Source organism: Oncorhynchus gorbuscha, linkage group LG21 (genome assembly GCF_021184085.1).
Source record: "Oncorhynchus gorbuscha isolate QuinsamMale2020 ecotype Even-year linkage group LG21, OgorEven_v1.0, whole genome shotgun sequence".
Classification (NCBI taxonomy): domain Eukaryota; kingdom Metazoa; phylum Chordata; class Actinopteri; order Salmoniformes; family Salmonidae; genus Oncorhynchus; species Oncorhynchus gorbuscha.
This window is the reverse complement of record NC_060193.1, coordinates 33952177-33980068: the sequence shown is the minus strand read 5'-3', so window position 1 is coordinate 33980068 and position 27892 is coordinate 33952177. Positions and strand designations below refer to the sequence as shown.

Genomic DNA, 27892 nt, shown 5'->3' with positions numbered 1-27892 from the left:
TCGCAGCAAAAGGTGACGCTACAAAGTATTAACTTAAGGGGGCTGAATAATTTTGCACGGCCAATTTTTCAGTTTTTGATTTGTTAAAAAAGTTTGAAATATCCAATAAATGTCGTTCCTCTTCATGATTGTGTCCCACTTGTTGTTGATTCTTCACAAAAAAATACAGTTTTATATCTTTATGTTTGAAGCCTGAAATGTGGCAAAAGTTCGCAAAGTTCAAGGGGGCCGAATACTTTCGCAAGCACTGTAGGAGGGAGTGGGACAAGGGGGAGTCGGTTTGGGGTATAGGGGGGTGCACTACTCAGGGGTAGGGATTCTGTGTGGGCACAGGGAGGTAAAGGTTGAGAGTTCATTTGTGGTTATGCAGAGGAGGGTTTTGGGGGTGGATGTCACCTTAAGGGATTGCAGATTAGTGGGGGTGTACGGGCCACACGTGGTGGCAGACAGGAAGGAGATGGTGGACTGTCTGGCACCCCTGTGCGCCACAAAAAGGCAAGTGGTGATAGGGGGGGATTTTAATATAGATTTAGGGGTAGGGGGATAGCAGTGGGCTAATGGCTTGCCATGGTCTGGTTGATGGAGGCCTGCACACTACTCCGACAATGGCTGGTTCCACTTGGCGCAACTCCAGGGGGGTTGCGAGGAGGCTTGACTATATTTTTCTGTCTAGGTCCTTGTGTTAGTTGTCTAGGCAGGTGTTGCCTGTTTTCCTTTTGAATCATGACGGGGGTGCTCCTGCAGGTGAGGTCACCAGTCTGCCTCTTTGGATAGGTGGTACTGGAAATTAGATCGGGATGTTCTGGATGAGCAAGCTTTCATTGAAGCATTTACTGGTTTGTTTCGGGGGATTGAAGGCCTCCGGTCCATGTGTGAGGGGGTGTTAGAGTCGTGGGATTTAGTTAAGGTAAGGATTAGAGTCTTCATTATAGGATATTGTAGGAGGAGAAAAGGGGAGGAAAGGAGGAAGGTGGATCATATCCAAAGGTTGCTCGAACTCAAGTACGAGGCAGACAACCTCGGCTGGTCGGTTGACTGGGAGAGATCCACAGCCCTGAAGGCGCAACTCAGGGAGCTGCAGGAGCAGAAGGCTCAAGCTTTCCTGGAGCGTGCGCTAGTGGGTTTTTAGAACACAACAACACTTGTTGCATTAAGTTGATGCAGTATGCAGATGACATGTCCTTGCTCCTTTGCAAGGACTTGTGCCTGACAAGGTCTCTTGCCATTTTTGGGGACTTCACCCGAGCATCGTGGAGCTGTGCTTAACCACGCTAAGTCTTCTGTGAAGTTTTTGTGAAGATGGAGTGGCAGGATGGATGTGCCCGGGGGGTTCTCTCTCTGTAATGGGGCCCTGAGGATTCTCGGGGTCCATTTTGGGACCTCCAGCTCAGCGACGCTGTTACTGGAATATGGACATCGAAGTGGTATGGAATAAGCTGGCGATGTGGAGGGCCATTGTCTTTTATAGGTTCTGGTCTTCAAGGTGGATGTATTTCTGTCTCTTTTGTATCTGGCATACGTCTACCCGTTGCCTGCTTGTCTGAAGGCTTCTCGTGAGGTTGGTGTTCCAGTTCATGTGGGGTGGCAGGTACGAGTGTGTCGCCAGGGAACGGATGCTCTGTTCCATGGGGGAGCAAGGAAGGGGGGTACCACATCTCCCCCTCAAGCTGTACACAATTTTTGTTTCCTTTTTGTTAGCTGAGATTGCTCAGCAGGTAATACACCCGTCTGGTTACTTCCTGCAGATGTTCTACTCATATCAGGCGAGAAGCGTAATGGTTGCCTGTGTGCTCACCCTGAGGTTGAAGTTGCCAGAGTAGGTTTAGACCACAGACACCTGTACGAGGAGGTCAGACAGGGAGGGTGTCCGGCGCCTGTCGTGGGTATCCCGGCAGTGGTCTGGGAGGGAGTGCAGGCGCAGGGTTTGGACAACAGGCTCAAGGACCTGAATTGGTTGAGTCGTCTACAAGTGCTTGCCGGTACGTTCCATCATGTACAAGCATAGCTTGGCGGGATCCCCCACCTGTCCAAGGCCATCTTGTGGCGGGGAGGTGGGGGATCCCACCTTTTGGGACTGTGCCTTTGCCAGAGTAGTATGGGCACAGCTGTAATTAGTTGGGTGAAAGGGTATTTTTGTTTTAACTTTGGGCTAGGGTAGAGAGAGGTGTAGGGAGAGTGAGGGGGACGGTCAGGGACAGGTTTCTGCTCTGGCTTCCCATAAGCCTCTTCCAGCGCTGACAGAGATGGCCGCCTCGCTTCGCATTCCGAGGAAACTATGCAGTTTTTTGTTTTTTTTCTAAGTGTTATTTCTTACATTAGTACCCCAGGTCATCTTAGGTTTCATTACATACAGTCGAGAAGAACTACTGAATATAAGATCAGCGACAACTCACCATCAGTACGACCAAGAATATGTTTTTCGCGACGCGGATCCTGTGTTCTGCCTTTCAACCAGGACAACGGAATGGATCCCATGCAGCGACCCAAAAAAACAACTCCGAAAAAGAGGGAAACGAGGCGGTCTTCTGGTCAGACTCCGGAGACGGGCACACCGTGTACCACTCCCTAGCATTCTTCTTGCCAATGTCCAGTCTCTTGACAACAAGGTTGATGAAATCCAAGCAAGGGTAGCATTCCAGAGGGACATCAGAGACTGTAACGTTCTTTGCTTCACGGAAACATGGCTCACTGGAGAGACGCTATCCGAGGCGGTGCAGCCAACGGGTTTCTCCACGCATCGCGTCGACAGAAACAAACATCTTTCTGGTAAGAAGAGGGGCGGGGGCGTATGCCTTATGGCTAACGAGACATGGTGTGATGAAAGAAACATACAGGAACTCAAATCCTTCTGTTCACCTGATTTAGAATTCCTCACAATCAAATGTAGACCGCATTATCTACCAAGAGAATTCTCTTCGATTATAATCACAGGCGTATATATCCCCCCCAAGCAGACACATCGATGGCTCTGAACGAACTTTATTTAACTCTTTGCAAACTGGAAACCATTTTTCCGGAGGCTGCATTCATTGTAGCTGGGGTTTTAACAAGGCTAATCTGAAAACAAGACTCCCTAATTTTTATCAGCATATCGATTGCGCAACCAGGGGTGGAAAAATCTTGGATCATTGTTACTCCAACTTCCACGACGCATATAAGGCCCTGCCCCACCCCCCTTTCGGAAAAGCTGACCACGACTCCATTTTGTTGATCCCTGCCTACAGACAGAAACTAAAACAAGAGGCTCCCACGCTGAGGTCTGTCCAACGCTGGTCTGACCAAGCTGACTCCACACTCCAAGACTGCTTCCATCACGTGGACTGGGATATGTTTCGTATTGCGTCAGATAACAATATTGACGAATACGCTGATTCGGTGTGCGAGTTCATTAGAATGTGCGTTGAAGATGTCGTTCCCATAGCAACGATTAAAACATTCCCTAACCAGAAACCGTGGATTGATGGCAGCATTCGCGTGAAACTGAAAGCGCAAACCACTGCTTTTAATCAGGGCAAGGTGTCTGGTAACATGACCGAATACAAACAGTGCAGCTATTCCCTCCGCAAGGCTATCAAACAAGCTAAGCGTCAGTACAGAGACAAAGTAGAATCTCAATTCAACCGCTCAGACACAAGAGGCATGTGGCAGGGTCTACAGTCAATCACGGACTACAAGAAGAAATCCAGCCCAGTCACTGACCAGGATGTCTTGCTCCCAGGCAGACTAAATAACTTTTTTTGACAGCTATGAGGACAATACAGTGCCACTGACACGGCCTGCAACGAAAACATGCGGTCTCTCCTTCACTGCAGCCGAGGTGAGTAAGACATTTAAACGTGTTAACCCTCGCAAGGCTGCAGGCCCAGACGGCATCCCCAGCCGCGCCCTCAGAGCATGCGCAGACCAGCTGGCCGGTGTGTTTACGGACATATTCAATCAATCCCTATACCAGTCTGCTGTTCCACCATTGTTCCTGTTCCCAAGAAAGCTAAGGTAACTGAGCTAAACGACTACCGCCCCGTAGCACTCACTTCCGTCATCATGAAGTGCTTTGAGAGACTAGTCAAGGACCATATCACCTCCACCCTACCTGACACCCTAGACCCACTCCAATTTGCTTACCGCCCAAATAGGTTCCACAGAGGATGCAATTGCCCTCGGAGTGTGGTGTCAGGAAAATAACCTCACACTAAACGTCAACAAAACTAAGGAGATGATTGTGGACTTCAGGAAACAGCAGAGGGAACACCCCCCTATCCACATCGATGGAACAGTAGTGGAGAGGGTAGCAAGTTTTAAGTTCCTCGGCATACACATCACAGACAAACTGAATTGGTCCACTCACACAGACAGCATCATGAAGAAGGCGCAGCAGCGCCTCTTCAACCTCAGGAGGCTGAAGAAATTCGGCTTGTCACCAAAAGCACTCACAAACTTCTACAGATGCACAATCGAGAGCATCCTGGCGGGCTGTATTACCTCCTGGTACGGCAACTGCTCCGCCCTCAACCGTAAGGCTCTCCAGAGGGTAGTGAGGTCTGCACAACGCATCACCAGGGGCAAACTACCTGCCCTCCAGGACACCTACACCACCCGATGTTACAGGAAGGCCATAAAGATCATCAAGGACATCAACCACCCAAGCCACTGCCTGTTCACCCCGCTATCATCCAGAAGGCGAGGTCAGTACAGGTGCATCAAAGCTGGGACCGAGAGACTGAAAAACAGCTTCTATCTCAAGGCCATCAGACTGTTAAACAGCCACCACTAACATTGAGTGGCTGCTACCAACACACTGACACTGACACTGACTCAACTCCAGCCACTTTAATAATAGGAATTGATGGGAAATTATGTAAATATATCACTAGTCACTTTAAACAATGCTACCTTATATAATGTTACTTACCCTACATTATTCATCTCATATGCATACGTATATACTGTACTCTATATCATCGACTGCAACCTTATGTAATACATGTATCACTAGCCACTTTAACTATGCCACTTTGTTTACATACTCATCTCATATGTATATACTGTACTCGATACAATCTACTGTATCTTGCCTATGCTGCTCTGTACCATCACTCATTCATATATCCTTATGTACATAATTCTTTATCCCCTTACACTGTGTAAAAGACAGTAGTTTTGGAATTGTTAGTTAGATTACTTGTTGGTTATTACTGCATTGTCTGAACTAGAAGCACAAGCATTTCGCTACACTCGCATTAACATCTGCTAACCATGTGTATGTGACAAATTCAATTTGATTTGATTTGATTTGATAAACGGGGCCTGTGGGAAGCCAGGCAGGACATGGTAAAGACAGGGAGAGATTGGGGGCTGGAGGGGATAGTAAGGAGGTTGGAATGAAATTTGAACGGGAGGATGAAGATGGGAGGAGAGGAAGTGGGGGAAGGGAGGTTTAGGGCTGGGGTTCATTTAGATAATTTAAGGGGTAGATTTGGGACGGGAGATAGGGGAAGGTAGGGCTTTAGAGATGTAGTTTGAAGGCCTGAAGGGGGAGGGAAGATGCTCTGAGATTTTTTTTTGTTTAGTTTTGTATTTAGAAATGCCTATATTTGAGTTTGTTTAGAAAATAGATGGTTTTGTTTTGTATGAATGGCAATGTACATAATAAAAACTTTTATATATATATATATAAATAAATAAACATTCTTCCACTGTCAATATAGTGCACGGTATGTAAGTTTAGTATCACTTTTCAACCAACCCAGTGCATTTGTTGAAAATGAAGAATGTTGAAATCAACAATACGTCAAAGGATTCAACTACTGAAAACAGAAACAAACGATTGGATCAAACAGATCAATCCCACTGGACATTGGGTTTGATTCAGACCCTGCCAGCATGGCCAGAAATGTATCTTATAACCACAGAACCACCACAGATCTTTCATGCCTGACTAAAAACAACTAAATATTAGATTTACTGCCATGGTCTAGTATGTCACTGCATCAGACACCATTCACAATGCTGGCTGAGGTATGAGTTAAACATGACATATTATTTCCTAACCATTCACAATGCTGGCTGAGGTACCAGTAAAACTTGACATATTATTTCCTAACCATTCACAATGCTGGCTGAGGTACCAGTAAAACTTTACATATTATTTCCTAACCATTCACAATGCTGGCTGAGGGACGAGTAAAACATGACATATTATTTCCTAACCATTCACAATGCTGGCTGAGGTACGAGTAAGACATTACATATTTTTTCCTAACCATTCACAATGCTGGCTGAGGTACGAATAAAACATGACATATTATTTCCTAATTGTAAAAAAATCCCCACTCCTTTATCAACTAGTCTCTCACTGTTTAACCAGAATAACATGAGTTGTGCCCTGCAAACTGTTAGACTGTTAGTCCATAATCAAATAGTCTCTCATCGGGTTGGAGCGAGTGGTCGCATCGGCACTTCGCTCCCGCAGGTAGTATAACTTTTTCATTACATTTCATTATATTTCATTATAGCACAACGGTTTGATTTGTCTAATCTTAGCAATTTCTTCTCAGCTAGCTACATAGCCGTCTTTGTATCAAAGATAATTGCATAATTATCGTATTTCGCCGTCCTAACGTAGTCTTCACTAGCCAGCTAGCTAACGTCCACTGATTAGCTGCACTGGAGAAACTATTACACTCAACTGAACGACTTGATTAGTGTAGTGTTAGCTAGCTACATAGCTGTCTTTGCTGTCTTCGTATCTTCGTATCCAAGATAATTGTGTAGTTTAGGTTTAGAGTGTGTAGTCTTAGAGTGATTATCTTAATTTACCGAGGTTAGCTAGCCAGCTATTTGTCGTCCTTAACGTAGGAGACTCTGCTAGCTAGCCAACAGCTAGCCAACGTCTACCGAATAGACTCAGAACCCGGTCGCATTCACAGGTAGTATCACATTTTCATTTAATTTCATTACAGTACAACGGTTTGATTTGTTTGATCGTAGCTAGCTACATAGCTAGCTACATAGCCGTCTTTGTATCAAAGATAATTGTGTAGTCTAGAGCGATTTTCTAGGTTAGCTAGCCAGCTATTGTCGTTCTTTTAACGCAACGTAACGTAAACAACACTACTAGCTAGCCAGCTAGCCCCCGAATAGCAGCACTACAGAAACTATTACACTCAACGGAACGACTTGATTAGTGTAGTGTCAACAACGCACCCACTGCCAGCTAGCCTACTTCACCAGTACTGTATCATTTTAATCATTTTAGTCAATAAGATTCTTGCTACGTAAGCTTAACTTTCTGAACATTCGAGACGTGTAGTCCACTTGCCATTCCAATCTCCTTTGCATTAGCGTAGCCTCTTCTGTAGCCTGTCAACTATGTGTCTGTCTATCCCTGTTCTCTCCTCTCTGCACAGACCATACAAACGCTCCACACCGCGTGGCCGCGGCCACCCTAATCTGGTGGTCCCAGCGCGCGGTCAACAAGGCAAAGTTCATCTCAGCCTATGCCTCCCTCCAGTCCCTCGACTTCTTGGCACTGACGGAAACATGGATCACCACAGACAACACTGCTACTCCTACTGCTCTCTCTTCGTCCGCCCACATGTTCTCGCACACCCCGAGAGCTTCTGGTCAGCGGGGTGGTGGCACCGGGATCCTCATCTCTCCCAAGTGGTCATTCTCTCTTTCTCCCCTTACCCATCTGTCTATCGCCTCCTTTGAATTCCATGCTGTCACAGTTACCAGCCCTTTCAAGCTTAACATCCTTATCATTTATCGCCCTCCAGGTTCCCTCGGAGAGTTCATCAATGAGCTTGATGCCTTGATAAGCTCCTTTCCTGAGGACGGCTCACCTCTCACAGTTCTGGGCGACTTTAACCTCCCCACGTCTACCTTTGACTCCTCTCTACCTCCTTCTTTCCACTCCTCTCCTCTTTTGACCTCACCCTCTCACCTTCCCCCCCTACTCACAAGGCAGGCAATACGCTCGACCTCATCTTTACTAGATGCTGTTCTTCCACTAACCTCATTGCAACTCCCCTCCAAGTCTCCGACCACTACCTTGTATCCTTTTCCCTCTCGCTCTCATCCAACACCTCCCACACTGCCCCTACTCGGATGGTATCGTGCCGTCCCAACCTTCGCTCCCTCTCCCCCGCTACTCTCTCCTCTTCCATCCTATCATCTCTTCCCTCTGCTCAAACCTTCTCCAACCTATCTCCTGATTCTGCCTCCTCAACCCTCCTCTCCTCCCTCTCTGCATCCTTTGACTCTCTATGTCCCCTATCCTCCAGGCCGGCTCGGTCCTCCCCTCCCGCTCCGTGGCTCGATGACTCATTGCGAGCTCACAGAACAGGGCTCCGGGCAGCCGAGCGGAAATGGAGGAAAACTCGCCTCCCTGCGGACCTGGCATCCTTTCACTCCCTCCTCTCTACATTTTCCTCCTCTGTCTCTGCTGCTAAAGCCACTTTCTACCACGCTAAATTCCAAGCATCTGCCTCTAACCCTAGGAAGCTCTTTGCCACCTTCTCCTCCCTCCTGAATCCTCCTCCCCTCCCCCTCCTCCCTCTCTGCAGATGACTTCGTCAACCATTTTGAAAAGAAGGTAGACGACATCCGATCATCGTTTGCTAAGTCAAACGACACCGCTGGTTCTGCTCACACTGCCCTACCCTGTGCTCTGACCTCTTTCTCCCCTCTCTCTCCAGATGAAATCTTGCGTCTTGTGACGGCCGGCCGCCCAACAACCTGCCCGCTTGACCCTATCCCCTCCTCTCTTCTCCAGACCATTTCCGGAGACCTTCTCCCTTACCTCACCTCGCTCATCAACTCATCCCTGACCGCTGGCTACGTCCCTTCCATCTTCAAGAGAGCGAGAGTTGCACCCCTTCTGAAAAAACCTACACTCGATCCCTCCGATGTCAACAATTACAGACCAGTATCCCTTCTTTCTTTTCTCTCCAAAACTCTTGAACGTGCTGTCCTTGGCCAGCTCTCCCGCTATCTCTCTCTGAATGACCTTCTTGATCCAAATCAGTCAGGTTTCAAGACTAGTCATTCAACTGAGACTGCTCTCCTCTGTATCACGGAGGCGCTCCGCACTGCTAAAGCTAACTCTCTCTCCTCTGCTCTCATCCTTCTAGATCTATCGGCTGCCTTCGATACTGTGAACCATCAGATCCTCCTCTCCACCCTCTCCAAGTTGGGCATCTCCGGCGCGGCCCACGCTTGGATTGCGTCCTACCTGACAGGTCGCTCCTACCAAGTGGCGTGGCGAGAATCTGTCTCCTCACCACGCGCTCTCACCACTGGTGTCCCCCAGGGCTCTGTTCTAGGCCCTCTCCTATTCTCGCTATACACCAAGTCACTTGGCTCTGTCATAACCTCACATGGTCTCTCCTATCATTGCTATGCAGACGACACACAATTAATCTTCTCCTTTCCCCCTTCTGATGACCAGGTGGCGAATCGCATCTCTGCATGTCTGGCAGACATATCAGTGTGGATGACGGATCACCACCTCAAGCTGAACCTCGGCAAGACGGAGCTGCTCTTCCTCCCGGGGAAGGACTGCCCGTTCCATGATCTCGCCATCACGGTTGACAACTCCATTGTGTCCTCCTCCCAGAGAGCTAAGAACCTTGGCATGATCCTGGACAACACCCTGTCGTTCTCAACCAACATCAAGGTGGTGGCCTGTTCCTGTAGGTTCATGCTCTACAACATCCGCAGAGTACGACCCTGCCTCACACAGGAAGCGGCGCAGGTCCTAATCCAGGCACTTGTCATCTCCCGTCTGGATTACTGCAACTCACTGTTGGCTGGGCTCCCTGCCTGTGCCATTAAACCCCTTCAACTCATCCAGAACGCCGCAGCCCGTCTGGTGTTCAACCTTCCCAAGTTCTCTCACGTCACCCCGCTCCTCCGTTCTCTCCACTGGCTTCCAGTTGAAGCTCGCATCCGCTACAAGACCATGGTGCTTGCCTACGGAGCTGTGAGGGGAACGGCACCTCAGTACCTCCAGGCTCTGATCAGGCCCTACACCCAAACAAGGGCACTGCGTTCATCCACCTCTGGCCTGCTCGCCTCCCTACCACTGAGGAAGTACAGCTCCCGCTCAGCCCAGTCAAAACTGTTTGCTGCTCTGGCCCCCCAATGGTGGAACAAACTCCCTCACGACGCCAGGACAGCGGAGTCAATCACCACCTTCCGGAGACACCTGAAACCCCACCTCTTTAAGGAATACCTAGGATAGGATAAGTAATCCCTCTCACCCCCCCCTTTAAGATTTAGATGCACTATTGTAAAGTGACTGTTCCACTGGATGTCATAAGGTGAATGCACCAATTTGTAAGTCGCTCTGGATAAGAGCGTCTGCTAAATGACTTAAATGTAAATGTAAATGTAGAATATAGCCTACGTAAAGTCTTATTAACATTGTTATGTTACAGCCTTATTCTAAAATTGATTAAATAAAATATGTTCCTCATCAATCTACACACAATACCCCATAATGACAAAGTGAAAACAGGTTTTTAGACATTTTTGCAAATGTATTCAAAATAAAAAACAGATACCTTATTTGCATAAATATTTAGACTCAAAATTTAGCTCAGGTTTATCATGTTTCTGTTGATCATCCTTGAGATGTTTCTACAACTTGATTGGAGTCCACATGTTGTAAATTAAATTGATTGGACATGATTTGGAAATGCACACACCTGTCTTTATAAGGTCCCACAGTTGACAGTGCATGCCAGAGCAAAAACCAAGCCATGAGGTCGAAGTAATTGTCTGTAGAGCTTCGAGACAGGATTGTGTCGAAGCACAGATCTGGGGATGGGTACCAAAACATTTCTGTAGCATTGAAAGTCCCCAAGAACCCAGTGCCACAGTGTTTGGAACCACCAAGACTCTACTTAGAGCTGGCCACCTGGCCGAACTGAGTGATTGTGGGAGAAGGGCCTTGGTAAGGGTCAGATGACTCTGACACTATGACAGAGCTCCAGATGTCCTCTGTGGAGATGGGAGAACCTTCCAGAAGGACAACCATCTCTGCAGCACTCCACCAATCAGGACTTTATGGTAGAGTGGTCAAACGGAAGCAACTCCTCAGTAAAAGGCACATGACAGCCCACTTGGAGTTTGCCAAAAGGCACTTAAAGGACTCTTAGTACATGAGAAACAAGATTATCTGGTCTGATGAAACCAGCATTAAACTATTTGACCTGCATGCCAAGTGTCACATCTGAAGGAAACCTGGCACCATCCCTATGTAACAGTTTTGCTTTCCTTCCCTCTCCTCGCCCCTATCTGGGCTTGAACTAGGGATCCTCTGCACACATCAACAACTGACACCCACAAAGCATTGTTACCCATCACGCCACAAAACCCACGGCCCTTGCAGAGCAAGGGGAACAACTACTTCAAGGTCTTAGAGCAAGCGACGTCAACAATTGAAATGCAATTAGCGCGCACCACCGCTAACTAGCTAGCTATTTCACATCGGTTACACCTACGGTGAAGCATGGTGGTGGCAGCATGATGAAAACCTGCTCCAGAGTGCTCAGGACCTCCGACTAGGCTGATGGTTCACCTTCCAACAGGACAACAGCCCTAAGCACACAGCCAAGACAAGGCAAAGGTGGCTTCGGGACAAGTTTCTGAACGTCGTTGAGTGGCCCAGCCAGAGCCCAGACTTGAACCTGATCGAACATCTTTGAAGAGACATGAAAATTCTGCCAGAAATGTATAAAAACACTTTTTGCTTTGTCATCATGGGGTATTGTGTGTAGATTGATGAGGAAAAAAATATATTTAATCAATTTTAGAATAAGGCTGTAACATAACAAAATGTGTAAAAAGGAAGAGGTCTGAATACTTTCCAAATGCACTGTATATATAGGGACAGTGACATCACTTCTTGAAACAGGAGGTACAAAAATATAACATAAATATCAACATTCAATATTAACACATTTTAAAAACTCAGACAATCTCAAATTGCGGAAAAACTTTTGGAAGTCTTGAACTGTATCAAAGTCTGTGGCCTGTGATGTTGGGACAAATGATAGTTCCTTATTATACAATTCTACAGCACAACCGCAGTCATGTCTTCAGTGTAAAACTAACATTGACTCAATAGTCCATGCCTTCTGGGAATGTTATGATGTCATAAAGTTAATGGCGGAGTTAGAAAGTTGGCTGTCAGAAGAAGTACAATGTCTGTCTGCATATTTCAAGACATGGAATATGAGGGTGCAGTGAGATAGCCAATGGTTGGACATAACCTCTCATTAATACCCCAGAGTTGGATGATACTTTTCTCCTCATCATCTTAAATACTAAAAACTGGAAATCAACCAATCCTCCATTGTTAACGCAATGTAATAGCCTCTCTACTGTATATAGCCTCCCTACTGTTATTTTTCAATGTATTTTAACTGTTGGTTTTATTTCTTTACATACCCATTGTTCACCTAATACATATTTTTTACTTTAAAAATTGCACTGTTGGTTAGGGCCTGTAAGTAAGCATTTCACTGTAAGGTCTACTACACCTGTTGTATTCAGCGCACGTGACAAATAAACTTTGATTTGAGTGTATTAGACAATGTAAACACACTAATAGACCAGGAGGTGGAATAATATCCATTTATGCAGGAATTTAACAACTTAATTACGCCGTTAAACTGGCATACAAACTCGGTAGCACAGAGTAGATACTTCATACGACTTGAGTAATATTGCATTATGGGTAGTTCAGAGGTCTCCCAAAAATAAATTAATGCATATGTAATGACGCAAAAACATAACTGTTTGTACTTATAGGTAAACATATTTTGACTACAACTAGCTTACTAAGTCTTTAACCACACTGTGTTGTTACACTGGTGAGTAAAAACTAATGCGTCCTACACTTTAACTTGTCTGAAGATAACGTTTACATTTTACTCAAATGCGTTACCCACTCCAGTCAGTAGATGACGATGTGCGACTTTAAGGCAAAGCTGCTAGTGTGACGTATAATCTACTGGACGGGAACGCTTCTTTGAAACAGCAGTTAGTCAGACACCTCGGGAGCTTGCTAGACAAAATAGCCGAACCAATAAAGCTCTTTAGACGCTTTAGTGTATATTACCCGCTGCATTTTTAACCTACTTCTGTCGTTTAGTTAGTTATCCGATTTCATTTAATATTTACGGTGTTGTTATTAGTCAGCTAGCGGACTGGTTTCGTTAGCATTAGCCTAGCTAGCGAACATCTCCGACCATGAGTTCACCAAGCTACTCTCCTGATAAAGAAGAGGCGGTCTGCTGGACGGAGAAAGAAGCTCTGGTGAAAGAGGAGAAGGAAGAGGAGGCTGTTTCAATACAAAAACAAGTAGATGGTGAGGCTGTTTCCGTGAAAGAAGAAGAGCAAGACGTTAGAGTGAAAGAAGAGGAAGACGCGTTCAGAGTGAAAGAGGAGGAGGATGTTACAGTAAAAGAAGAGGAGGGAGGGAAAGAGGATGATGCAGTTTTTGGAGTGAAAGAGGAGGTGGAGATGACTGTCACATCCAAAAAAGAAGAGGAAGGAGAGGAGGAAACTGGACATCTGGGCCCGGTTTCCCAAACGCATCTTAAAGCATCCAATGGTTCTAACGGTGAACTTAGCCGTAAGATGCTTTTGAGAAACCGTTCCCTGATTAACACTAGTAAGTACTGTCTTAAAAACAGAGGCACAAACTCTGCCGTTTAACTGTTATTTGGTGTTAAAGCAGAAATCTGCAATTGCTTACATCCATTTTTGGACTTTTAAATTATGTATATATAGCCATTTATTCTTGAAGAATATAACACATGCCTCATGAGCTTAGTTCAACTGTTGTACCCCATCAGAACCCCGAATAAGCGTTTTTTACTCCAATGTAAATCAACACTGTATAGCCTCAAAACATTGTTAAAACTATGATGATATCATGGATGGTCAGTCCTTGCATCCATAAGTCTGTTTGAATTTGAAAGTAGTTACATTTCTCCAACCCCATCATCATCTTATTACCAAAACAGATTGGTTGATTGGTGTGGTTTAAAAAAAAAACGGCAACAAAATGGCTGCCCAGAGACTTGGTTTGGTAAACAGCTGAGGGATAATATATGCCATTTAGCAGACGCTTTTATCCAAAGCGACTTACAGTCATGTGTGCATACATTCTCGAGTAATGAGGGAGGGAGTAAGGGGGGGGGGGAAGAGGCTGGTAGGGAGTGGGAGAGAGAGAGGGTGAGGAGAGGGCTGGCACAGAAGTGTTTTTTCCAACCTTGAATTCTTAACTGGTAGTTGAGGGCAGGCTTTTTGACAAATAGGAAGAATGGAAAATGGAGTGTGAGAGAGTGATGGAGGGAGGGAGGGAGAATGATAGAGGGATTGGGCTGGAGAAATGTAACCCTCTCAAATTCAAATAGAAAGCTATTGTAGCAACCGTAACCCAACACCTAGCGACCTCGTCAAGAAGTTCAGACATCTTGGTGTAAAAGTTATAAGGTGTTGGCTTGACAGTCAGTGGACCCAGGTTTGAGTTCAGCTTAGGGCTACCCCCTGAATTCACTACACTATGAATACAAGGACTGGTCATCCATGAGGTCATAATGATAGTTTAACCAGGTTTCTAGGCTATATAGTATATTCTAGAATTCATCCATGAGGTCATAATGATAGTTTAACAAGGTTTCTAGGATTTATAGTATATTCTAGTATTCATCCATGATGTCATAATGATAGTTTAACCATGTTTCTAGGCTTCATCCATGATGTCATAATTGATAGTTTAACCAGGTTTCTAGGATATATGTTATATTCTAGAATTAATCCATGATGTCATAATGACACTTTAACCAGGTTTCTAGGCTATATAGTATATTCTAGAATTGCCAGTGAAGATTTCCTGTGGAGGTCAAATTGTTAGAGCTGTTGGTAATATTCAGCCAATTTATTTTCATGCCATTACGTTAAAGGCTAAACATACCGAGATTCAATTACATTCATGAATTGTTTTGAAACCTTTGTTTTAAACTCTTCTCAAACATACATTAAAATACAACACCTGTTTGGCCCCTCCCCTTCCCGGGTTGGTGAACAGCGGTATTAAATTGAATGAATCTGAGCCTCTCGCTCATCACCTGTGGAAGGCGAGGCTTCCAGCGAGGTGTGGATTTAATGGTACGTTGTACCTAGTTTCCTTCGTTCAGGGAACAGTAGTTATAGTCATAATGTTAAGCTTGTCATATGATGAACTTAAATACGGGATCTAGCTGTCGGACAGTTTTTTTTGTATTCAGATCTCTGAAATGCACTCTAACTACATCACATTTAGTGTCTCCTTATGTTACACTGGGAAAACAGCAATTATAAATAATTTCAGAGTTTTGTTCTAACCGAGGGTCACCTTAACTTTATAGAAACACCCAAATGGATACTGTCATTAACGGGGTTCTTCAATAATTACACATCATTCTTAATACTGTTGCTGTTATTAAGTTACAGTCACATGTTCAACTATCATCAGCTGATCCAGGAAATCATTTTCTGAATTCCAGTCAAGTGACAAACATCACAACAACAACCAAAGTGCTTCTTCATTCATTACTCTGGTAAAGACAGTTATGCCGTGCTCCACGTTGGATTCAACATCCCTAACAAATTGATGTTTATAATGTTATTGTCTGCTTGATTTACTGTAGGGTCTCGTTAGTCTGTTTGCACAGAGAGATACTTTGCTCATAATGTGTAGAGAACTGTTCCTTGATGGATAGGCTATTGTACAACACACACAGTTATTTTCTTATTCAGGACATTTAGAATGACAACACATTACAGAGTAGCCTAGTGGGATTATTGACAAATTTATCTGGTGATCAGGTTCTGAAATGTCATTAAAGTCCTAGGTCTATGTTATTGTTAGGTGAAGTTATGGGACCTACAGTAGGTCTATGTTATTGTTAGGTGAAGTTATGGGCCAATTTGGCAATTTGTACAAACCTTCATTGTCAGGCTTGATGGAACAGCTAGCCAAAGAGTATTTTACTGGTTGAAGTGTTTTTTTTAAAGTATAAAAGCAGTTGATTTGGGACAATAACACAAACATATTAAGCAGGGGATTCAAGCGAGCCTTATCATCCAAAAGTAATGTGAAATGCACTCATAAGCAACCTGGAAATTGATGCTATTTTTGCTCTCAGCCTATGAGACCTCCCCTGAGTTTTCGCCCATGGTGGTGAATTAGTGAATAGACACCAGAGCTTAATGTGAGTTTCCTTGAGTAGCACGCCTGATCTTGCGCTGTAATATTCAGAATACATTGTGAAAAACTATAATCTTTGCTCACCATTTTGGCTCCAAGCAGATATACTACATCCATAACTAGTGGTTTCCTCATTAGCAGGGAGGAGTTTCTGTAACCAAATTGCGTGTGCTTTGCCCTCGTGCCGCAATTTTAGCAAACACAGAAAGGGGCCTACATTGGAGACCAGAAGTCATCTGGCACAGTGCTTGGGATTTCAACAACTTGAATAACTTATTTCTAGCTACAATCATCGATATTACTACTAATTTGAAAACAAGACAAAATTACTATTCTTGCTCACTTGACTGTCTTAATTGTCAAATAATTTAACAGATGTCAATTGTTGTACAACTTCATGGGTAGGCTCTGCGCATCACCTTTTAACTCAAATAAACAGTGGATTTCTGCTGTTGTGGGCCTTTAACCATCTGTCTGACTTTGTTGTTTACACAGGAGAGAGAAGTGATTATTGTGGATCCTCTGGGGAGCCCCAACAACCTAATAATGCTGACGAGGCAGAGAAAAGTATCTTCAGATCAGAACACATCAAGAAACACCAGCAGAGACCCACAGGGAAGAAACCTCACCACTGCTCTGACTGTGGGAAGAGTTACTTAAGATCAAATTCACTGAAAGTACACCTGAGAATACACACTAGAGAGAAAATTCACTGCTGCTCTGACTGCGGGAAGAGATTCACCTCTTCAGTAGACCTTAAAATACATCAGAGAATTCACACTGGAGAGAAACCTTATGGCTGTGATCAATGTGGGAAAAGTTTTAGTCAGCCAAGCAACCTGAAATCACACCAAAGAATACACACAGGAGAGAAACCATTTAGCTGTAATCAATGTGGTAAGAGTTTTATTCAGTCAAGCAGCCTGATAGTGCACCAGAGAACACACACAGGAGAGAAATGTTATAGCTGTAATCATTGTGGGAAGAGTTTCACTCAGTCAAGCAGCCTGATAGTGCACCAGAGAACACACACAGGAGAGAAGCCATATGACTGTCCTCAATGTGGGAAGAGTTTTGTTACATCTGGCAGTCTGAAGACACACCAGAGAACACACACGGGAGAGAAACCTTATAGCTGTGATCAATGTGGGAAGAGTTTTACTCAGCCAAACAGCCTGATAGTACATTTGAGAACACACACAGGAGAGAAATCTTATAGCTGTGATCAATGTGACAAGAGATTCTCTGATAAAAGATTTCTGATCAAACATCAGAAAATACATACATGAAGGAGTTGTTTCATGATATCAATGAAATAAAGTCACAATGTGGAATGTTTTTTTAAATTGTAGAAGGAGTATTTTAATGAATGTCACAATATAGAACCCTAAGTGTTTGCCCCCTGTTTATTTGACTTTTGCATGATTTTTAGCCTCAGGGGAAAAATCCAGCTCTGAATTGAGTACTATTTATGAGATTTAACAAAACGTGTTGTGTAACACCATGTTTGCCACCCTCTTGAATCAAAATAGTAAACTTCAAAATGTAGCTGACTGTCTTCAGGTTGTCCTCTAACCAGTGAGGTAAAAGATATCTCCCATTTCCATGTGTTTTTTTAATTGTGTTCCAACAGCACATACAACTGATTTCCCTCCTAATCGATAGTCAAAACAACAGCGTTTCTGGTGCTTCTATGATTATTGTGGCAGATGTGTTTTTTTTTACCTTTATTTAACCAGGTGGGCTAGTTGAGAACAAGTTCTCATTTGCAACTGCTACCTGGCCAAGATAAAGGAAAGCAGTGTGACACAGACAACACAGAGTTACACATGGAGTAAACAATAAACAAGCCAATAACACAATACACAAGTCAATGACACAGTAGAAAAAAGGAAGTCTATATACAGTGTGTGCCAAAGGCATGAGGAGGTAGGAGCGAATAATTACAATTTAGCAGATTTAGCAGGAGTGATAAATGAGCAGATGATGTGCAAAGGAAAATGTAAGTAGCACATTTTATGTTGAGGTTTTCAAAATATCACAAACTGTTTCTGCATTTTGGTTATTGATTTGGACACTTTAAAACTATGTTTTGACATTGGGCTATCCCATCTCGCAAAATGTCGTTGAAAAGAAGACAAGCCCCGACATTCAATATTATGTTCGGTTATAGTTGAAAATATGTATTTCCAGGTCGTTTTTTCAATGACTTGAAAACATTAATTTCAACTTACTTGCAGCCTATACACATGGACGCAGTATAATAAATTGGTCTATAATCAATGTATTAACAATTTTAGAAGTTATAGATGCGAGTGAGTTTAAAAAACAAGATTGTAGAAAAATATATATATTTAGAAATACGTGGTTTTAATTGTTGGACGCCAGTAGACACCATGTTTATATTGTAGAAAGTGAATCTTGTGAAATGGAAGTTGTTTTCTGTTGGTGGTGAGCAAACTTGTCCAACAAAAATATAGGATATATTTGTTGTCTTGACGGGGGAGGTGTTACAGGCTTTTTCCATTTATGTTTTGAGGTTGGACTGTAGCACATATAGCTCGTTAGCACGTATAGCTCGTATAGCCCGTTAGCACGTAGGGCGCACTGATTGGTGTCACCTCGTTAGTCAGTATGTGTTACACCTGTGCTGGCTTGTCCATCTCATTATGGTTGAATATTGCATCCAATTGTTAATATTTTAATCAATGGATTTTCCTCAGGATGCTCATTAGTCTTTCAGTTGTTATTCTTCTGTTTTTTATCCTCTTATGTTTGTTGTGTAGTAAATATTTATGTTTATTTTCTTTGTTTTGTATACATGTTTTCCTCTGAAGTCATTGTGTTGCATCCATGTCTGAAATGTGCTGTATAAATAAAGCTTGTTTTGATATTATAAAACAAATTAACCCAATGACTGACCAATCAACAGACTCTTGCAAAACCAATGAACAACTATGTGCAAAAGCAACATTTCTTGGTCCATCTTAGTATGAAAAACAGTATCAAGTCAGTATTATATCTTCCACTATGTCAAAATAGTGCATGGTTTTTAAATTTAGTATCACTTTTCAACCAACCCAGTGCATTTGTTGAAATCAACAATTCGTCAAAGGATTCAACTACTGGAAACTGAAACAAACAATTGGATTAAACAGATCAATCCCATTGGACATTGGGTTTAATTCAGACCCTGCCAGCATGGCCAGAAATGTAACTTAGCACCACCCCAGACCTTTAATGCATGACTAAAAACACCTACGTATTAGATTTACTGCCCTGGTTGAGAATGTCACTGCCTCAGACACCATTCACAATGCTGGCTGAGGTACGAGTAAAACATGACATAATATTTCCTAACCATTCACAATGCGGGCTGGGGTACAAGTAAAACATGACATTATTTCGGTAGGATGGACAGTTTTATAAGGGTATTTTGGCAGCATGAGTGGAGGATGCCAATTCTAGATTTAACTTTGGATTGGAGATGTTTGATGTGAGTCTGGAAGGAGAGTTTACAGTCTAACCAGATACCTAGGTATTTGTAATTGTCCACATACAAGTCAGAACCTTCCAGTGTAGTGATGTTGGGTGGGCAGGTGCAGGCAGCCATCGGTTGTAGAAAATCTAATTAGTTTTACTTGTATTTAGGAGCAATTGGAGGCCACGGAAGGAGAGTTGTATGGCATTGAAGCTCATCTGGAGGGTTGTTAACACTGTCCAAATAAGGGCCAGAAGTATACAGAATGGTGTCGTCTGCATAGAGGTGGATCAGAGACTCACCAGCAGCAAGAGCGACATCATTGATGTATACAGAGAAGAGAGTCGGTCCAAGAATTGAACCCCGTGGCACCCCCATAGAGACTGCCAGAGAACCAGACAACAGGCCCTCCGATTTGACACACTGAACTCTATCAGAGAAGTAGTTGGTGAACCAGGCGAGGCAATAATTTGAGATACCAAGGCTATCAATTATAGTGGATTTATCGGTGGTGACAGTGTTTCCTGTCCTCAGTGCAGTTGGCAGCTGGGAGGAGGTGTTCTTATTCTCCATGGACTTTACAGTGTCCCAGAACTTTTTTGAGTTTGTGTTTCAGGAAGCAAATTTTTGCTTGAAAAAGCTAGTCTTGGCATTTCTAACTGCCTGTGTATATTGGTTTCTAGCTTCCCTGAAAAGTTGCATATCACGGGGGCTGTTCAATGCTAATGCAGAACACCATAGGATGTTTTTGTGTTGGTTAAGGGCAGTCAGGTCTGGAGAAAACCAAGGGCTATATCTGTTCCTGGTTTTAAATGTATTGAATGGGGCATGCTTATTTAAGATTGTGAGGAAGGCATTAAAAAAAATAACCAGGCATCCTCTACTGACGGGATGAGGTCAATATCCTTCCAGGATACCCCAGTCAGGTTGGTTAGAAAGGCCTGCTCGCTGAAGTGTTTCAGGGAGCGTTTGACAGTGATGAGTGGAGGTCTTTTGACTGCTGACCCATTACGGATGCAGGCAATGAGGCAGTGATTGCTGAGATCTTTGTTGAAAACAGCAGAGGTGTATTTAGAGGGCAAGTTGGTTAGGATGATATCTATGAGGGTGCCCGTGTTTACTGCTTTGGCGTGGTACCTGGTAGGTTCATTGATAATTTGTGTGAGATTGAGGTCATCAAGCTTAGATTGTAGGATGGCTGGTGTGTTAAGCATGTTCCAGTTTAGGTCGCCTAGCAGCACGAGCTCTGAAGATAGATGGGGGGCAATCAGTTCACATATGGTGTCCAGAGCACAGATGGGGGAAGAGGGTGGTATATAGCAGGCGGCAATGGTGAGAGACTTGTTTTTATCGAGGTGGATTTTTAAAAGTAGAAGTTCAAATTGCTTTGGTACAGACCTGGATAGTAGGATAGAACTCTGCAGGCTATCTGTGCAGTAGATTGCATCACCGCCCTCTTAGGCTGTTCTATCTTGTCTGAATAGGAATGTAGATTTCAGAATTTTTGGTGGTCTTCCTAAGCCAGGATTCAGACATGGCTAGAACATCCGGGTTAGCAGTGTGTGTTAAAGCAGTGAATAAAACAAACTTAGGGAGGAGGCTTCTAATGTTAACATGCATGAAACCAAGGCTATTACAGTTACAGAAGTCATCAAAAGAGAGCGCCTGGGGAATAGGAGTGGAGCTAGGCACTGCAGGGCCTGGATTCACCTCTACATCACCAGAGGAACAGAGGAGGAGTAGAATAAGGGTACGGCTAAAAGCTATGAGAATTGGTCATCTAGAATGTCCGGAACAGAGAGTAAAAGGAGGTTTCTGGGGGCGATAAAACAGCTTCAAGGTATAATGTACAGACAAAGGTATGGTAGGATATGAATACAGTGGAGGTAAACCTAAGCATTGAGTGATGATGAGAGAGATATTGTCTTTAGAAACCTAATTGAAACCAGGTGATGTCATCGCATGTGTGGGTGGTGGAACTGAAAGGTTGGATAAGGTATAGTGAGCAGGGCTAGAGGCTCTACAGTGAAATAAGCCAATAAACACTAACCAGAACAGCAATGGACAAGGCATATTGACATTAAGGAGAGGCATGCTTAGTAGAGTGATCATAATGGTCCAGTGAGTAGTGAGGTTGTTTCAACAGTTTCAACTGTTCTGCCTTATTATTATTCGACCATGCTGGTCATTTATGAACATTTGAACATCTTGGCCATGTTCTGTTATAGTCTCCACCCAGCACAGCCAGAAGAGGACTGGCCACCCCACATAGCCTGGTTCCTCTCTAGGTTTCTTCCTAGGTTTTTGCCTTTCTAGGGAGTTTTTCCTAGCCACCGTGCTTCTACACCTGCATTGCTTGCTGTTTGGGGTTTTAGGCTGGGTTTCTGTACAGCACTTTGATATATCAGCTGATGTACGAAGGGCTATATAAATACATTTGATTTGATTTGATTTGATTTTGGGTAACGGCGATTCAGACAGCTAGCTGAGCCATCGGTAGCAAGCTAGCATAGGATGGAGGTCTGTTTTTAGCCACCTCGTGCAATTCCGACGGTAGATTAGTGGGGTTCCGTGTGGGAGAGGGGATAAATCCAATTGAAAAAATAGATATATTTATAGTGACCCAAGAAAAATTGCCCGATAGACCTATTCAGATAGCAGCTGATAAGACAGCTAACAATTAGCTGGCCGCAGATGGGCGTTCAGGTAACGTCGCGACGGAGGGACCAGTTGGATAACTCCCATGGGCAGAAACCGTCGGTTGTTTTCTCCGGGATCGACGTAAGCCAATAGTCACATGGATAGCAGCTAGCTAGCTGTGAGATCCAAGTGTAAATGTCTAGAGCTTTCGGTTGAAATCCAGGGATATGGAGAGAAAAAATAGGTCCGGTATGTTCTGGTCTGGAAAAAGAGGAAAAGAGAATATATTAAGATATGCAAAGAAAGATGTATATATATATATATATATATATATATATATATATATATATATATATATATATATATATATATATATATATATATATATATATATATATATATATATATATATATATATACACACACACAGGACACGACAAGGCGAGGACAAAGGACGTCTGACTGCTATGCCATCTTGGAGAGCACTACAATTAGCTATAGTAACGTTATGGAAGCTATTCACAGAAAAACAGAATTATCTTCCTTATTCATTATTAGTATGTTATATTATTATATAAATTATTTCAAGACATATTCAGAGCCAAAGAGACAGATTCAAGTTGGATATTCGACGGATATTCGCCTTTAGTTTTTCTTACGTCCACCAACATCAGTTCAAATTTCAATAGCTCTTTAACCATTACGCCTAAAACTTTCAAAACTGGTTTTAGCTAACCCGATGGCATAGACAAAAATTGCACACTTTTTTTGTCGATTTACATCTCGGACTATTTATTTACATTTTTGAATTTCAATAGCTCATTGGTCATGTGACCTAGTGACTTCAAACAAGGTTCAGTGTTCACTGACTACCCTTGTCATGTTTTGTCTTATATTGTCTTGTCATTTTGCTTTTCCTTCTGTTCGTTTTCCCCCTGCTGGTCTTTTTAGGTTCGTTCCCCTTTTTGTCTCTCCCTTCCTCTCTCTCTTCTCTCTATCGTTCCGTTCCTGCTCCCAGCTGTTCCTATTCCCCTAATCAATCATTTAGTCTTCCCACACCTGTTCCCTATCTTTTCCCCTGATTAGAGTCCCTATTTCTCCCCTTGTTTTCCGTTTCTGCCCTGTCGGATCCTTGTATATTGTTCACCGTGCTGTGTCTTTGTATCGCCCTGTCGTGTCGTGTTTCCCTCAGATGCTGCGTGGTGAGCAGGTGTCTGAGTCTGCTACGGTCAAGTGCCTTCCCGAGGCAACCTGCAGTTTATTATCGAGTCTCCAGTCAGTTCTCGTGATTACGAGTGGAATTGTTTTTTATGCTTTATTTACCGCTCCGATTTGTCTAGGAGTATTGCTATTTCCTTTAACTGGATTAAAGACTCTGTTTTCGCCAAGTCGCTTTTGGGTCCTCATTCACCTGCATAGCAACCCTTTTATATTGCACATCCTTTAGTTTGTCCATTTTCATCTCACATGATTTACATGAATTTTTCCAAATGTAAAATTTCAATAACTCAAATCAAATTTTATTAGCTCCTTGGTCATGTGACCTGGTGACTTCAAACAAGGTTCAGAATGTCCACTCAGTGGGCTTACACATTGCACACCCTTTGGTCACTCCCAAAACCAATTCCTAATTTGGCCGCCTTTCCTTCCAGTTCTCAGCTGCCAATGACTGGAACGAATTGCAAAAATCACTGAAGTTGGGGACATATACATTTACATTTAAGTCATTTAGCAGACGCTCTTATCCAGAGCGACTTACAAATTGGTGCATTCACCTTATGACATCCAGTGGAACAGCCACTTTACAATAGTGCATCTAAATATTTTAAGGGGGGGGGGGTGAGAAGGATTACTTTATCCTATCCTAGGTATTCCTTAAAGAGGTGGGGTTTCAGGTGTCTCCGGAAGGTGGTGATTGACTCCGCTGTCCTGGCGTCGTGAGGGAGTTTGTTCCACCATTGGGGAGCCAGAGCAGCGAACAGTTTTGACTGGGCTGAGCGGGAACTGTACTTCCTCAGTGGTAGGGAGGCGAGCAGGCCAGAGGTGGATGAACGTAGTGCCCTTATTTGAGTGTAGGGCCTGATCAGAGCCTGGAGGTACTGAGGTGCCGTTCCCCTCACAGCTCCGTAGGCAAGCACCATGGTCTTGTAGCGGATGCGAGCTTCAACTGGAAGCCAGTGGAGAGAGCGGAGGAGCTGGGTGACGTGAGAGAACTTGGGAAGGTTGAACACTAGACGGGCTGCGGCGTTCTGGATGAGTTGTAGGGGTTTAATGGCACAGGCAGGGAGCCCAGCCAACAGGGAGTTGCAGTAATCCAGACGGGAGATGACAAGTGCCTGGATTAGGACCTGCGCCGCTTCCTGTGTGAGGCAGGGTCGTACTCTGCGGATGTTGTAGAGCATTACCCTACAGGAACGGGCCAACGCCTTGATGTTAGTTGAGAACGACAGGGTGTTGTCCAGGATCACGCCAAGGTTCTTAGCACTCTGGGAGGAGGACACAATGGAGTTGTCAACCGTGATGGCGAGATCATGGAACGGGCAGTCCTTCCCCGGGAGGAAGAGCAGCTCCGTCTTGCCGAAGTTCAGCTTGAGGTGGTGATCCGTCATCCACACTGATATGTCTACCAGACATGCAGAGATGCGATTCGCCACCTGGTCATCAGAAGGGGGAAAGGAGAAGATTAATTGTGTGTCGTCTGCATAGCAATGATAGGAGAGACCATGTGAGGTTATGACAGAGCCAAGTGACTTGGTGTATAGCGAGAATAGGAGAGGGCCTAGAACAGAGCCCTGGGGGACACCAGTGATGAGAGTGCGTGGTGAGGAGACAGATTCTCGCCACGCCACCTGGTAGGAGCGACCTGTCAGGTAGGACGCAATCCAAGCGTGGGCCGCGCCGGAGATGCCCAACTCGGAGAGGGTGGAGAGGAGGATCTGATGGTTCACAGTATCGAAGGCAGCCGAAGGTCTAGAAGGATGAGAGCAGAGGAGAGAGAGTTAGCTTTAGCAGTGCGGAGCGCCTCCGTGATACAGAGAAGAGCAGTCTCAGTTGAATGACTAGTCTTGAAACCTGACTGATTTGGACATATCTCCCTCACTATCTTTAAGCATCAGATATCAGAGCAGCTTACAGATCATTGCACCTGTACATAGCCCATCTGTAAATAGCCCATCTGTAAATAGCCCATCCAACTATTTCATCCCCATATTTTTTATTTTTTTTTGCTCCTATGTTCTGTTCATGCCTATGATTTCATGCCTATGAACAACAACTGCTTCATGTGTGCCACTGATGAAGAACCTGGATGTGGCAGACTGACTGGGTTAGTAACTTTATTTAACATGTTTATAATCTTTTGACAACAGTGACGGCATGTGAAGACAATTTATGAAATAACACAATGGATGGCTAATTCGTCATACTTTTAATTTTTATTCATTGATTTTCTGGCCACATGTTCAGTATATGTATTGACCAGCAAACCCACTGCAGCCTACCTCACAAGCTCACTCTCCATCCCTGCTTTGGACAATTAATAGCATGACTCTCATACTTTGCCCTTTTCCTTTATGGTTTATATTAATGAGTAAAAGTGATATTATCTGTCTCTCTCCTATTGTGTACCACTGTTGAATACTGTGGAACAATAAAAAAACTGGGAAAATAAGTACTTAGAACTACCAATTATTAAAGATAAATATAAAAGAAAACGGTAAACACAACACGGGACTGAACCCTCTAATTGGCAAACTAATATTCATGTACAATAATATAGAAGATACATGACTAGAGGTTATGCAATATAGGTGTATATCCACTGCATGCTTCTTAGGTGTGTAATTGACATGACCAAGGAGCTTTGCAAATTTGAAACAATGAAAATTGTACGTTACACCTTGTGATTTTATACTAAACAAACAAGAGTGTGCAATATAGAAGGGTAGTCAGGGGACAATAGGTCACATGACCAAGGAGCTATTGAAATTTTAATTAAAAAAAAATCATGTAAAGCCATGTGAGATGAAAATGGACAAACTAAAGGGTGTGCAATATAGAAGGGTAGTCAGTGGACATACTGAACCTTGTTTGAAGTCAGTAGATCACATGACCAAGGAGCAATTGAATGTAAAAAAAGTGTGTACTTTGTTTACGCTCCCCAACTAATTAAACTAGGAATACAAAATGCTGCTCACATTTCCACATGTTTATTAGCTTTGGAAAGCGAATGAATGTCCAAATCGTGAAAATAAGAACCGTGCAATGTGGTGCGCAATATTACCAACATCATGACACTTATTTGGAGTCTGTGGCTCAAGTGGTTTGAAAGCTATTGAGGTTTGAAAGCGCAAATATCTGTTGAATATCCAACTTGAAACTGTCTTTACCTCGGTCGTTACACTAGCATACAAACTCGGTAGCACAGAGTTGATCATCCATTTGACATTGAGAAATACTGCATTGTGGGTAGTTTGAAAAAGTTCACAAAATAAGTTAATAAATATGTAATAACGCAAAACAATAACTGTTTGTACTTATAGGTAACCATATCGTGACTACAACTAGCTTAGTAAGTCTTTAACCTGTTAACCACACTGTAGTGTTACGCTGGTGAGTAACAACTAATGCTTCCTACACTAACTTGTCTGAAATAAAATGTACATTTTACTCAACTGCGTTACCCACTCCAGTCAGCAGGTGGCGGTGTGGGAATTAGGCAATGCTGCTAGTGTGACGAATAATCTAGTGGATGGAACGCTTTTTGCAACAGTTAGTCAGCCACCTCCGTAGCTTGCTAGACAAAATAGCAGAACCAATAAAGCTCTTTAGACGCTTTAGTGTTTATTAGTCACTGTGTTTTAAAACCTGTTGTGACTAGGCGGCAGTATTTTCATTTTTGGAAGAAAATAACAAACGGAGCTATTTCGCCTATAAAAATAATATTTTTGGACAAAAGGAACATTTGCTATCTAACTGGGAGTCTCGTGAGTGAAAACATCTGAAGCTCATCAAAGGTAAACGATTTAATTTGATTGCTTTTCTGATTTCCGTGACCAAGTTACCTGCTGCTAGCTGGACAAAATGCTATGGGCTATCGATAAACTTACACAAATGCTTGTCTAGCTTTGGCTGTAAAGAATATTTTGAAAATCTGAGATGACAGGGTGATTAACAAAAGGCTAAACTGTGTCTCAATATATTTCATTTGTGATTTTCATAAATAGGAATATTTTCTAGGGATATTTATGTCTGTTGCGTTATGCTAATTAGTGTCAGGCGATGATTACGCTCCCGCATGTGGGATGGGGAGTCACTAGAGTTAATTCAACTTATGTCGTGTAACGTAGTTAGTTATCCATTTTAATTTCATATTTACGGTTGTTGTTATTAGTCAGCTAGAGGGCTGGTTAAGTTAGCATTAGCCTAAATAGCTAATATCCCCGACCATGGGGTCACTAAGCTACTCTCCTGTTAAAGAAGAGGAGGTCTGTTGGAAGGAG

The 27892-nt window shown here is 43.4% G+C and overlaps 1 protein-coding gene across 1 annotated transcript; it reads left to right on the top strand.

The window, feature by feature from the left end:
- Positions 1 to 13001: 13001 nt before the first annotated feature.
- LOC124008306 (zinc finger protein 664-like) lies at positions 13002 to 18097 on the top strand. The gene is made up of 2 exons (XM_046319472.1): positions 13002 to 13687; positions 16766 to 18097. Exons 1-2 carry the CDS (start codon positions 13264 to 13266, stop codon positions 17557 to 17559), a joined length of 1218 nt encoding a protein of 405 aa, XP_046175428.1. The 5' UTR covers positions 13002 to 13263; the 3' UTR covers positions 17560 to 18097.
- Positions 18098 to 27892: the final 9795 nt, after the last annotated feature.